The sequence below is a fragment of the Eulemur rufifrons genome, chromosome 20 (assembly GCF_041146395.1).
Source record: "Eulemur rufifrons isolate Redbay chromosome 20, OSU_ERuf_1, whole genome shotgun sequence".
NCBI lineage: Eukaryota > Metazoa > Chordata > Mammalia > Primates > Lemuridae > Eulemur > Eulemur rufifrons.
Window position 1 is genome coordinate 6,173,880 of NC_091002.1, and position 13,720 is coordinate 6,187,599.

General features: G+C 44.8%; 2 protein-coding genes and 1 non-coding gene across 3 annotated transcripts in view; all 3 read left to right on the plus strand.

Annotated features, from left to right (window-relative positions):
- FGFR3 (fibroblast growth factor receptor 3) overlaps window positions 1-13,720 on the plus strand; it is a 366,177-nt gene that overhangs the window by 147,367 nt on the left and 205,090 nt on the right. The gene's annotated exons all lie outside the window — the stretch shown is intronic.
- Window positions 1-13,720, plus strand: part of NSD2 (nuclear receptor binding SET domain protein 2) — an 89,519-nt gene that overhangs the window by 70,863 nt on the left and 4,936 nt on the right. Inside the window, exons 17-21 of the mRNA XM_069495556.1 lie at window positions 1,962-2,231; window positions 3,241-3,357; window positions 11,861-12,002; window positions 12,296-12,402; window positions 13,506-13,710. Coding sequence (XP_069351657.1) covers window positions 1,962-2,231; window positions 3,241-3,357; window positions 11,861-12,002; window positions 12,296-12,402; window positions 13,506-13,710 — 841 coding nt within the window. The remainder of the gene's footprint in view (window positions 1-1,961; window positions 2,232-3,240; window positions 3,358-11,860; window positions 12,003-12,295; window positions 12,403-13,505; window positions 13,711-13,720) is intronic.
- Window positions 11,629-11,753, plus strand: LOC138401311 (small Cajal body-specific RNA 23). The gene has a single exon (XR_011236470.1). It is a non-coding gene; the product is annotated as a small Cajal body-specific RNA 23 (non-coding RNA).

Below are 13,720 nucleotides of genomic sequence, written 5' to 3' on the forward strand. Positions count from 1 at the left end.
GTGTGTGTGGAGTCTTCACTAAGGGGCTGTGAGTGGTTTGCAGGCATGGCTGTGTATGTGTATGTGTGTGTGGAGTCTTCACTAAGGGGCTGTGAGTGGTTCTCAGGCATGGCTGTGTGTGTATGTGTATGTGGAGTCTTCACCAAGGGGCTATGAGTGGTTCTCAGGTGTGCAGACTCATTGTGTCTAGGCTGTGGCTGGTGAGAGGGCTGTCATGAGCCTAGTGTCTGTAGTACCCAGTGTGGATGGCTGCACAGGAAGTTGTAGACAAATAGCTGATGCTGTCACCACCGAGTATGTGTCATTTTTACACAAGAGTGACTGCATGCAGGGTCTTGGTGGGGGGCAGGTCTTGGTTTTGCCTTAGAACGTGAAGCTCACCTTTGTGACCAGAGAAGTGTTGAATTAATGATAGTCCTGCTCAACTGTCTAGAGCAGGTGGAGCTGAGGGACCAGCCCACCACCTAGACCATGCTGTCACCACGTGCTAGAATTAAGCTCAGACAAGAGTGGGTCTGTGGGGGCCAGTTTCAGCCACAGCGTGGCTCAGCCACTGGGGCCCTGAGACAGAACAATCTTCCTGCCTCAAAGGTGTGAGATGACCCTGCTATCTTGTGTTTACTGCAGTGAGCCCCACAGGAAGCCTGTGCCCAACGTCCCCAGGTGTGGGGGACGATAGCCAGGGTACAGCTTTATAAGAGCTTCGTGTCCCGCAGAGCAATCTGCCCTCAGGGGCATGTGCTGCTGAGTCCCATCACCCAGAGCCTCATGGCCCGGGGACACAAGGGTGCCAGCGGCCGTGTAGCTGGGTCACATGCTCCGTCTTTGCTTCTGACATCTGGGCTGCAGTTGATATCATTGTGTATAAAGAAAGCATTCTCTGTATTCATCTGTATGTAATATTTTCTTTGGGATGACTTCCTAGAAACAGAATTACAGGATCAGAGGGCATGAAACTTCTAGAGTCTTGGGGAATATTTGTAGATATTCTGCGAAGTGTTGTACAGTTTGTCACACCACAGCAGCTCAAAGGTGTCTTCCACCATATCTTCCCTAAAATTATCCATTCCCACTTTAGTTTCTTCTCAGTTCTCTCTGCTACTTTTATCCTTTGGTTGTTCCTGCAATGTTAATAAACCGCAAGGTCATGAGGGCAGGAACTGTGCCCCCCTCCCACCACTGCCTCCCTGGGTACCCTCTCACATGGCCGTAGATGCCTGGTGAGGGTTAGACAGATGGCTGGGGAAGCTGTACAAGGGAGGGAGTGGTCAGGCATTTCCTGGATACCCTGCACTGTCAGCTTTTTTTCTTTCTTTTTTTTAATTTGATTTTGACCCATAGCCTTCATTATCAGGGCAAATAAAGTTTAGCTGTCCCATTCTGTCACAAATATAATTTCGATCCAACTGTCTTTTTCATTCTGTTGCCCAGGCTGGAGTGCAGTGGCACGATCACAGCTCACTGTGGCCTCCAACTCCTGGGCTCAAGAGATCCTCCCACCTCAGCCTCTGAGTAGCTGGGACTACAGGCATGTGCCACTATGACTGGCTACTTTTTTTGTACAGATGGGGTCTCGCTATGTTGCCCAAGCTGGTCGCAAACTCCTGGGCTCAAGCGATCCTCCTACCTTGCTCTCCCAAAGTGCTGGGATTACAGGTGTGAACCACAGTGCCCAGCCCAGCTCTCTTTCATAAATGAGGAACACAAACACTAAGATAAAATAATGTGGGTGGGCAGGGGTATTGGGATGGGGCTCCTAGGTCATGTGTCTGCCTCCTGTGCTAAGAGGGTAGAGAAGAGCTCCTGCCGGGGTCGGGGTGAGGGACTGTTCTGATGCATGTGACCTCTGAAGCTTAAGACCACCAGGAGGCTGGGTGGGGAGGGGCAGTAGTGGCTGTGCAGGAGAATCCAGAAGGCTCTTCATGTATGTGCGGCCAAGACAGCTTGCTTTTTCCCTGCAGGTGAATAAACCTTATGGGAAAGTCCAAATCTACACAGCTGATATTTCTGAAATCCCGAAATGCAACTGTAAGCCCACAGATGAGAATCCTTGTGGCTTTGATTCAGAGTGTTTGAACAGGATGCTGATGTTCGAGTGCCACCCGCAGGTGTGTCCTGCGGGAGAGTACTGCCAGAACCAGTGTTTCACCAAGCGCCAGTACCCAGAGACCAAGATCATCAAGACCGATGGCAAAGGGTGGGGCCTGGTTGCCAAGAGGGACATCAGAAAGGTGTGTGGTGTCCCTTCCCTGCTTCTGAGGAATTATGGTTCACTGGCTTCCTATTTGCTTATTGTTTTTGCATTCATGTGAGAGTGGTATTTTAAAAAAATTTTTGTAATTATTACAATTGAATATTTTTAAATGTTACATGAAAAAGATTATCCTATCCATGAGCATTAAAACTCATAAATTCTCATAAATTACATGCCTTAAGTCAGAATTTTGATGGTTGCTTTTATGAAATGAAAGATTTGGGAAGTGACCCACTTTCCTTTGGACCAGCAGTCAGATGCTCGGGAGCTTTCACCAGGCAGATGCAAGGAGATGACTCGTATTAGGGGTAGTCCTGGTGTAGTCTAGGACAAAGTCATTAGTAAATGCCAGAGACCACTGATGTCCTGTTCCCGCTCTCAGACTGAATTACCAAGTGCGCCTAGTGCGTAAAGAGACAGCTGGACTTGCTCATCTTGTTGCCACCTTGCCCCAGTGTGCCTTGATGTGGCCCAGGAATGGGTGGTCTCAGACCCCCAGGGCCATCCCCACGGCAGATCCAGCACGACCCAGAGAGAATGTAGAGTTGGTGCCAGTCCCAGCAGCAGTAGAAAAGATTGCTTAGAAGCACCTCCTAGCGCTCTTGTTCCTGTGCCTGCCTTGGTTGCTGATTTATCCAGACTCTTGCTGCAGAGCCTGTCAGAGTCTTTGTGACCATTTTCCCTGTTGAGGGAATGAACAGGTAAAGGTGAGCTGTGTGGAAGCCTGGTCGTCAGACAGTGCTCCTGAGAGAGAAGATATTACAGGAAGAAGAGTTGGAATTTTGCTACTTCAAGAATACTTAAATAGTTCCTTGACAACCTTTCTTTATAGAATATGTATAAAATCTTTTGAATTTAACTTATAAAGACTTTGTAAGACCCCACCCGAGGTGCCCTGTTCTAATTGGTCATGCTGGGTCTAGAGCCCTGACACTAAGAAATGGTCAGTGTGCTCTTTGTTGTCACTGTGTTCTTCTGATTTCCAGGGAGAATTTGTTAATGAGTATGTTGGGGAGGTGATTGATGAAGAGGAATGCATGGCAAGAATCAAGTATGCACACGAGAACGACATTACGCACTTCTACATGCTTACTATAGACAAGGTAATGAGATTGGAGCTTCACTGTAAGTTTCTGCAGTGTCCTGAACATGGGGCCCTGAGGGTTCACCTGTAGAAGTAGACCTTGCATTGGGGTGATATTATCATTTTGTCTTCCTAGTTGCTTTATTCAAACATCTGCACATTTTCTTACGAAGTTCAGGATATCTTTCAGCAGTCACCTGAAGGCCAGAGCTAACTTTCTCTCAGCCGTGAGAGCGTCCCAGAACTTCACATGTCTGATGATACAGGAAGAGTGTACTAAGAGGTCTTATTTAAGGGCCAGGACAAGAAAAGAGAAAAACACAGATTAGGAAAGTTCACATGTTCTTGGTTACATAGTGAAGTCTTTTTTGGTTGTTCATTGCTTGTGTGAAGCCCATATTCTTAAACATTTTGGAACCTACACGCTAGAGGGAATCACTGTTCTTAGAAAAGGAGGATCAGATGATTTGTTTATGAGGGGGCATGTATAAAAGAAAGTGCATCTGGGATGCCCCCAGGTCCGGGACTGAAGGGTGCTACCAGGCCTTATAGGGCAGCTCCTTTAGTGGCTAGAGCCTGGGGAGCGGATGTCATTCCTTCCTTTGCACAGTGGGCTGTCTGCTGCTGGTGACTTCAGCTGGGAAGGTGCAGCCTCCTTGGTGCCTGAGTGCTCTTTGAGAGAAGAGCAGACAGAATACATTTTCTTCTGCCTTTTTTTGCTCCTAAGCTCATAATCTACTAGGAAAGTGTGAATGTTTTTTAAAGCATAGATTAATGATAGTGCTTGAAAACCAGATAGAAAATGATCACAGACCAAAAATTTTGAATGATTCATGGAAGACAGAAATAAGATGAGACCTAAAAAGGGCTGCTGTGGAAGTAAGAATGGTTCTAGGGACCCCATCAGATTATCCCCCCACCCAGGGAGGACGGAGCTGTGGCCAGTGGAGCCCACCCTAGGTGAGCACTGGCTCTGTGTTGTTCACTGCATGTTGTGGGGCCTAGAACCTTCAAGTAGGTCAGTGTCATGAAGGACAAAAGGTTCTGGGATAAAAAAGAGTAAAGAAATACCCAGAGGACACATGCGCATCTTGATCAGATCTTGAATCTGGGCTGAGGGATGGGGAGTTAAAAAGGACATTTTTTGTGACAGAGAAATTTTAATTTGGATTAGAAGTTCTTCTTGATGTTAAATTTCTCAGGTGTGGAAGGTGCTATGGCTGTGTAGGGGGATACCTTGTGATATGTTTAGGAATCAAGTGTCAGCTTTTGGTAACATGTTCAAAGGATTAGGGGAAAAATGTGTGTGTGTTTGTATATATACCCACATATATATGTATGGGTCTAAAAAAGAGAAAAAGCAAATTTGGCAAAATATTAATAGTGATTCTGGGTGAAGGGTGTATTGGTGTTCATTGTACTATTCCATTTTTTTTTTTTTTTTCTGTAGGTTTGAAATTTTTTTAAATAAAAGAATTGGTTTAAAAAGGGCATGGGCCTTGGAGCTAGAGAGGAGGGCATTGCTTCCTCCCCCAGCCTGTCAGGGCATACCAGCACATCCTGCCAAGGCTCTGTTGACACAGGCCCTCTATAGGAGGTGGGCTCTGGCGTGCTCATTAAGCAGGTGAGCAGGGATTCTGAAGAACAAAATGAACAGAAAACCAAGAATAAACAACTAGAGAGAAAGATCAAGGCCCAGTGAAACTCTCTAGTAACACCCATGTTGGATGACAGATACGGAGGCCAAGCTTGCTATATAAACAGAAAAGCTTTGTGATGCTGGAGCAAAAAGGCAGGTGGGAGCAGATCTATAGAGGCAAGAGTGGGTACGTACAGCTTCCCTAGGGGCCATGGGGTATGGAACAGGTAGGGACTTGTTCCACATGTGAAACCTGCTTAGAGGCCTGGTGGCCAGCTGGAGTTGAGGTTCCTGTGTAGACCCCTTGGAGGGTTGTAGCCCTAGGGAAGGGGTTAATAAACTTGTCCCAGGAGACAGCAAATATGCTTCTCTCTTTTATTTGGGGGTGGGGGAACGAGGAAGATTATTTTGTTAGGAACTTAAACCTTAGGCCTGTGCCTTACTATGTTTTAGATTCTAATAAACTACGTGTGTGTTGTAAGAAATGCCAAGTTCAGTATTTAACATACAAATTGGTCCCTGTCATGGTAATTCACCTGGGGTACCTGGCTAAAGCAAAAATAAAACCTGTGACTTGTGAGAGACATTTAAACAATCTAAACCTCATGTATTTTCTATAAAAATAAAACTCAAAAAATAGCCCTACTTAAATGTTCCAATAAAACGTGATCCCTGTATGCAGACATTTCAAACAGAAGGTTTCGCTTTTAGTGAGAACCCAAAGTAACAAGACTAAGTCTAAAGGAGGATATGAAATAAGTGTATTAAAATGGTTAGAGCCATGGAAAGACGTTTGGAGACCACAAGAAAAGAATGAGATATTGAGAAGTAAATCAGGCAGATTTGAACAAACAAAACTGGGAGTTAAAATAGTCATTGAGAGGATTCTGGAATGATGGTGGAGCAGGAGAGACCAAGAATTTGTCTCTGCAGCTAGATAACAATTGCAGCAGTAGAATCTCTCTGATGTAACCGTTTTGGAACTCTGGAGTCTATTGAAGGATTGCAACTTCCAGGGGAAGGCTTGGATGGTAAAGTCTGGTTAATTTTGGTCAATTTCAGCTCTTAGTACAATAGCAGCTACCCAGTGTCCCACTGCCAGCGGGCATGGGAGCCGCCTGGCAGGCAGCTGTGCACATGTTCCTGGGCCATCTTACATACAGCTTGTGGGAGCCAGGATGGGCAAAAAGGACCCTGGCCTCCAAATAGCAGGATCTGTGTTCTAGATTTCTGATTGCTGCTTCTGATCACAGAGGTGCAGACAAAGAGGCAGGTGGCCATTGTTGGTACACCTCTTTCCATTGTTGCCAGCTCCTCCTCCTCCAGCTGAAGTGACTTCAGGGGGATTTAAAAAGGGCAAGCACTAATCCTCCCCACTTTCATTTTTCTTATTTTCCTCTTTTGGGATCCAGACACTAAAAGACTTGGATATTCAAAAACAACTGCATGCATAGGGAAAATTAGAAAGTGTGCGTGCCTAGGGAAAGGAGCAGGCTCAGAAAAGACTTGAGAAGACCTTAAGTTTACATCTCAGGCTGATTTGGCACAGAGATAGCCCACGACAATCAAAAGAAAACAAGAACAATAAATAAAAACAGTAACAAAAAAACAGCAAGCCTAGGGTAAGGGAGAGAATCTGATTTCCAGAGTTTCCACATTAATTAGATTCACATGTCCAGTGTTCAACAAAAGAAAATCATAAGGCCTATAAAGAATTGGGAAAGTATGGTCCATTCAAAAGAAAAAAAAAAAATCAACAGAAATGGTCCCTAAAAAAAGACCTGATGGCAGATCTACTAGACAAAGACTTTAAAACAACTATCTTAAAGATGCTCAAAGAACTCAAGACGTGGAGAAAGTTTAAAAAAAAAAAAAAATCAATGTGTAAACAAAATGGCAATGTCAATGAAGAGATAGAAAACCTAAAAAGAAACCAAAAAGAAATTCCAAAGCTGAAAAGTACAATAACTGAAGTGAAAAATTCACTAGAGATTCCGGTGAAGATTTGAGCAGGCAGAAGAAAGAACCCATTAACTTGAAGATAGGATAATAGGAATTGTCAAGTCCAAGAAACAGAAAGAAAAAGATTGAAGAAAAGTGAACAGAGCCTAAGGGACATCTGGGACACCATCTGGTAGACTAAAATATGTATTGTGGGAGTCCCAGAAATAAAAGAGAGAAAAAGGTGGAAAGAACATTTGAAGAAATTAATCGTTGAAAACTTCACAAATTTGATGAAATACATCAATGTGATGTCTCAGAAGCTCAATGAATTCCAAGTAAGATGAACTCAAAGAGACCCACACTGGGACACATTATAATCAAACTTTTGAAAACCAGACAAAGAGAGAATCTTGAAAGGAGCAAGAGAGAAGCTACTTGTTACATACAAGGGATTCTCAATGAGATTATCAGCAAATTTCTCATCAGAAACACTAGAGGTGTAAAGGCAATGGGCTGATATAGTCAAAGTGCTAAAAGAAAAAAAAAAAAACCAAGAATCCTATATCTGGCAAAATTGTCCTTCAGAATCGAAGAAGAAATTAAGACATTTCATGGTTCAAGACCTGTGGGCGCTCTCCAGCCCTTATTTAAAAAAGTAAATAAATAAATAAAAGAAATTAAGACATTCCCAGGTAAACAAAAGCTCAGGGAGTTTGTTACCACTAGACCTGCACTTCAAGTAATGCCCAGGGGGGAGTTTGCATCTTGCAGGTTGGAATCAAAGGACTATACAGTAACTATAAATTGTATGAAGAAATAAAGATCTCAATAAAAGTAAATACATGGCAACTATAAAAGCTTATATTATTGTCACCATGGTTTCTAACTTTGCTTTTTTGTTTTCTACATGATTTAAGCTACTAATGCATTTAACAGAATTACTGTTGGGCATCGTGGCTCAGGCCAGGAACCCTGGCACTTTGGGAAACTGAAGCAGGCAGATCACTTAAGGCTAGGAGTTTGAGACTAGCCTGGACAAAATACGAGGACCCTGTTTCTACAAAAAATTGAAAGGAAAAAAAATTAGCTGGGCATGGTGGCAGGTACCTATAGTCCCAGCTACTCTGGAGGCTGAGGCAGGATGATCACTTCAGCCCAAGAGTCTTGAGGTTGCAGTGAGCTACAGTGACACCACTGCACTCCAGCCTGGGCAACAGAGCAAGACCCTGTGTCAAAAAACAAAAACAAAAAAATTACTAGTTTATGTTTTGGGGTACATAGTATATAAAGAAGTAAGTTTGTGGCCAGGTGCAGTGCCTCATACCTATAATCCTAGCACTCTGGGAAGCTGAGGTGGGATGATTGCTTGAGGCCAGGAGTTCGAGATCATCCTGAACAAGAGCTGAGCCTGTGTCTACAAAAAATAGAAAAAATTAGCTGGACATAGTGATACGTGCCTGTAATCCCGGCTACTCAAGGGGGCTGAGGCAGGAGGATCGAGGTTGCAATGAGCTATGATGACGCCACTGCACTCTAGCCTGGGTGACACAGCCAGACTCTGTTTAAAAAAAAAAAAGTAGTTTTGTGAATGTCAACAACTGTGAAAGGGGTAGGGAGAGCTGTCAAGGATGAGTTTTTATGTTACTGAAGTTTAACTGGTATAAATTCAAATTAGAGTATTACAACTATAGAGAATAAAAAAACTAGAGAAAATCAATGAAACCAAAAGTTGGTTCTTTGAAAAGATCAACAAAATTGACAAATCTTTAGATGGACTAAGAAAAAAAAGAAGGCTCCAATTACTAAAATCGAAAATGAAAGTGGGGACATTACTACTGATTCTATAGAAATAAAAACATTATAAGAGTAATATGAACCATTGTACTCTAACAAATTGGTTAACTTAGATGGACAAATTGCTAGAAACATGAAACCAACAATATTAAATCACAAAAAGAAAATCTGAATAGACTTAATTAGTAAAGAGATTGAATGAGTAATCAAAAATTTCCTGACGAAGTAAAGCCCTGGACCTGATGGCTTTACTGATGAATTCTACTAAACATTTAAAGAAGAACTGATACCAATCCTTTCACACTCTTCTGAAAAATTAAAAAGGAGGGAACACTTCCAAATTCATTCTTTGAGGCCAGCATTATTACCCTGATACCAAAGCCAGACAAGGACACTACAAGAAAAGAAAACTGTGGACCAGTATCCCTTATGAATATTGATATAAAAATCCTATACAAAATATAGACTGTCCCTAACTTACTATGGTTTGACTTAAGATCTTTCAACTTTACAATGGTGCGAAAGCAATACACATTCAGTAGAAACGTGCTTCGAGTACCCACGTAGGCATTCTGTTTTTCACTTACAGTATGGGCTTCAACACATTACATGAGAGATGTTCAGCACTTTATTATAAGAAACCAAGACTAGAAGGACACACTTCCTTAGCTTGATAAAGGATCTCAAAGTAGCTGCCTGCTGTATGCTCACAATGAGCCAGACGTCGATCTAGATTCAGAAACAGGACAGGACTCTCCCTGCTCCTGCCTGTCCTACCCCTGCAGGTGCCGGGGGCACCGTGAGGAAGGAGCGAGCAGTGAAGGAAGAGGGGCCGACGGTTCTGTTGGAGACAGAGACATCTAAGCTGAGTTACAGGCCAAGTGCAGGGCTTCCCTCTACCCTCCTTTCACATGCACAAAACTGCAAAAAATGTGTAAGTGTACGTGTGTAGATGGAGCAAGTTTTTGTGGAAAAAATCTTTAGAGTTTTACTGCAGGACATAAAAGATGATGTGAATGGTGACACACAGTTTCTGGTTGGGAGATGAAATGTCATAAAGATACACACTTTCCCAAGTGTAAGTTCATTGTAATCTCAGTAAAAATATTAATGATTTTTAAATAAGCCTGGACAGGCAATTTCAAAGTCCATATAGAACCATAAATCTGCAAGACTAGCCAATGCTTTATCTTAAAGCCTTGAGGTGGGAGGGTGTGCTCCCCCTTGCATTCCTGTGAAAACAGCATGGCTGGGCCCAGGGCAGATGGCAGGGTGCTGGGCGGGGATGAGGCCAGGGCCAGGGCAGCCACTTAGCAAGCACTGATGTCCCCCCTCACCCCTTACAAAAATAAATTCCATATAGATTAACAAGCTAGGAAAGTTTCGGAGAGATATATTTTATAATTTGGGACGTAGGGGGATGTTTTGAAGCTACTCGGCAAACCCAGAATGCGTAAAAGCAAGACTGATAAAATAGTTGCATAAAACAGATGAATTTGTGTGAGAAAACTATTTTTTTAACTATAAAATTAAAATTCAAGTGTTAGCACATGAGAAAGTTTCTCACATATAGTTAAAAGGGTCTGATATTCAGGATATCTAGGGAATATCTGCAAATCAGCTAAGAAAAAGATAAAACAGGATCAAGACATGGTGGGCCATCCGTAGATGAAAAAAATATGCATGCCCAATAAAAAGGAAGGGATGCCTGAACCTCACTGATGACCTGAGCAGTGGAGAAGAGACTCTGTGGGCCCATTGGGACATTAAAGGACTGGGGCCATCCTGCTGTGGCCAGGGTGTTGGCAGCTTGTCCAGACTGTGTGCCCTTTACCACTCTCATCCTATGGTGTGTCTTGAAAAAATGCGTGTGCAAACACCCCTGTGTACATGAGCACAGTGACTGCAGCACTGTCACAGCAAAAGTGAGAAACAGCTTAATGCAGCATCAGCAGAGCACACATCTGTTTTCAGGAATGCCATGCAGCTGTTGAACAAAGCAAAACTCGGGTTAGATTGTTGATATTGCGTAGTAAATAGCACACGGTGCAGAGCAACCACATTCTGGTGCCATTTCTATTTTTAAAGAAACAACCAGTGTGGGAGTGTAGCAAGGATGTGCAGAGGCCGGTCAATCCTGGGCAGGGTGTACCCTGGGGAGGTGTGTGCCAGGGCAGGGTGCAGGCACATCACAGGAGGTGGTGTGTGAACAGTGGCTCCCACGCCTGCTGCCTCCTGGGATCACAGGATACAGCCTGCGGATGCTGTGTTTACACACTTATCCCCATTCTCCCTGAGGTTTTGCATTAAGTCATAATTGGGATACTTTCCCTTCCCCTCACAGGGTAGAGACCTCACCCAATGGCATGGTCGACCTAGATCCTTCTAGGGTGAGGAGGGCAAGGCTGTGCTTGATCTGTCCATTTGCCCATCAGTGGGCAGTGGCATTGCCTCTGGATTTTGCCACGGTAGACATAAAATGTCCTTTTCCACACAGGCATTTGGATTTCAGGTCAATTCCCAGGACCACAGTGTGCTTGTATCTGTGATTCTCACGGCTCTTGCTGTTGCTTTCCCAAAACCATTCCTGCCAGCCCTGTGGCCACCCCTCTCAGCCAACGTGACATTAGCATCATGGATGCAATGTCAGAGCTTATTGTCATCTTAATTTGCATTTCTTCAACTGCTTGGGAATTTGAACCTCTTCCCTTATGCTTGTCTGTCTGGATTGGCTCTCTGGAAATTGTTCATATTCTTTGCCCATGTCTTAGTCGAGTCAGTCTTGTTCTTGTCTGTCAGTGCATATTTCTGTTGGCTGGCGGTGCTGGCCATCTGTGGCACTAATGTCTCTTGTCTCCTTGTTTGTCGTCGAGGGTGGTGTTGGGAGCACCGGTTCACTGTCCATTCTCACTGGCGCTCACTAAGGCTTGGTCCTCTCCAAGTGGTCCGGACCTGCCCTCCATGAGCAAGAGAAACAGGACTGGCTTGGGGGTGTCCTGCCCAAGTGGATGTGGGACGCCACAGTTTTCAGTACAACAGGCAAACAGCTTGTCCAGTGTATCTTATGACAATGGAAATTCCTTTTAAAAATGACATGTAATTGCTAGGAGTTGGCCACACACATAACTTGACTTATGCTTCACAGGACCGTATAATTGATGCTGGCCCCAAAGGAAACTATTCTCGGTTTATGAACCACAGCTGCCAGCCCAATTGTGAGACCCTCAAGTGGACAGTGAATGGGGACACTCGAGTGGGCCTGTTTGCCGTGTGTGACATTCCTGCAGGTACTGCTCTCTGGAGACTCTGTGAGGGGCCCCTGGCCACATGGGCAGGCAGAATGGCTGTTGCTTTGAGCTGTGTGGCCAGACTGGAAAGGCCCTGGGGGAGGCAAGTAGTAATGTAGAAGTTTTGTTTTGTTTTGAGTATCTATTTTATGAAGCAAAATTGAAAGCCATGGGTTATGCCAGTATAGATAGGAAAATAATAATGTATTTTGTAGACCCTTAGTGCAAGCTCCTTAGGTTTATTAAAAAAGGTTAAATGTTTCCAATATGGTATTTGTCTCCTCTTCTCCCAGGGACAGAGTTGACTTTTAATTACAACCTCGATTGTTTGGGCAATGAAAAAACGGTCTGTCGGTGTGGAGCCTCTAATTGCAGTGGATTCCTCGGGGATAGACCAAAGGTAAGGTCTTCCTTTTCATGCAGCTCTTGTGTGTGTCCCAGACATCTGGGAGCATGCGCCTTCTGGTGAGCAGGGACTTCCATGTTGGTTTGTTGCTGTGACAAGCAGGGGTGGGGAGCATGGCAGGGAACACACTCCCCTGGCAGCTGTGGTGGGCTTTCAGAGTGGTCTGGTTGCTAAGAGTTCCTCGCTGGATGCAATTCCTGTGGATGCCATAACAAAATGCCAGGACTGGAAGGTTTGAACTGCAGAAATCTAGTCTCGCAGTTCTGAAGGCCAGAAACTGAAGTCAGAGTGTGGGCAGGGCTCTGCTCCCTCTGGAGGCTCTCTGGGAGATCTGTTCCAGGTCTCTCTTCCAGCTCCTGGTGGTTGCTGGCAATCCTTGGTGTTCCTTGGCTCATAGAAGCATCACCCAGCCTTTGCCTTCATCTTCACATGGCATTCTCTCTCTGCGCATATATGCAGATTTTCCGTTTTTGTGAGGACACCAGTCATGTTGGATTAGGGGCCCACCCTACTCCAGTATAACCCCATAGCTAATTACATCTGCAATGGCCCTATTTCCAAATAAGGTCACATTTTCCAAGGTTCCAGGAAGGACATGAAGTTGGGGATACTCTTGCACCCAGTACAACCAGTCCCTTCTCTGAGCTGCTATCTATCCTTGCCTGTATTAGTGACACACAGGTCACCGCCACCTGCCTGCTGTCATGTTACTGGTGAGATTCCTCATGAAGAGAGCCCAGGAGGCAGGTGGGAGTCACTCTTCCTGCTGAGGCATCCTTTGCACTGTGGGTCCAGGAGCCAGGTGTCAGCCACCAGCTGCTAACATGCATTATCGTGGGGGGCTTTTGGAAGGCTGATGCCTGTTTAGTCTATGTTCAGCCTTTTCACATTCAGCCCAGTGAGGCTAAGGATGTGTCTGAAGAGCCGCCCCATGGGGCACGCCCCTCCCCTCTTCTCCGAGTGCTAGAACATCTCCAGAGAGCGCTGACCTCCTGTGCTTAACCTGGCTCTTTGACCGCTCTTCATGGTTTGCCTTTTATTACTGCCTCAGTCTATGTGATCCTCTTAAGTGAATTGTACTTAATTCTTAATTCTAGACCTCAACGTCCCTTTCTTCAGAGGAAAAGGGCAGAAAGACCAAGAAGAAAACCAGGCGGCGCAGAGCAAAAGGGGAAGGGAAGAGGCAGTCTGAGGACGAGTGCTTCCGCTGTGGCGACGGTGGCCAGCTGGTACTGTGTGACCGCAAGTTCTGCACCAAGGCCTACCACCTGTCCTGCCTGGGCCTGGGCAAGCGGCCCTTCGGTAGGTGGAC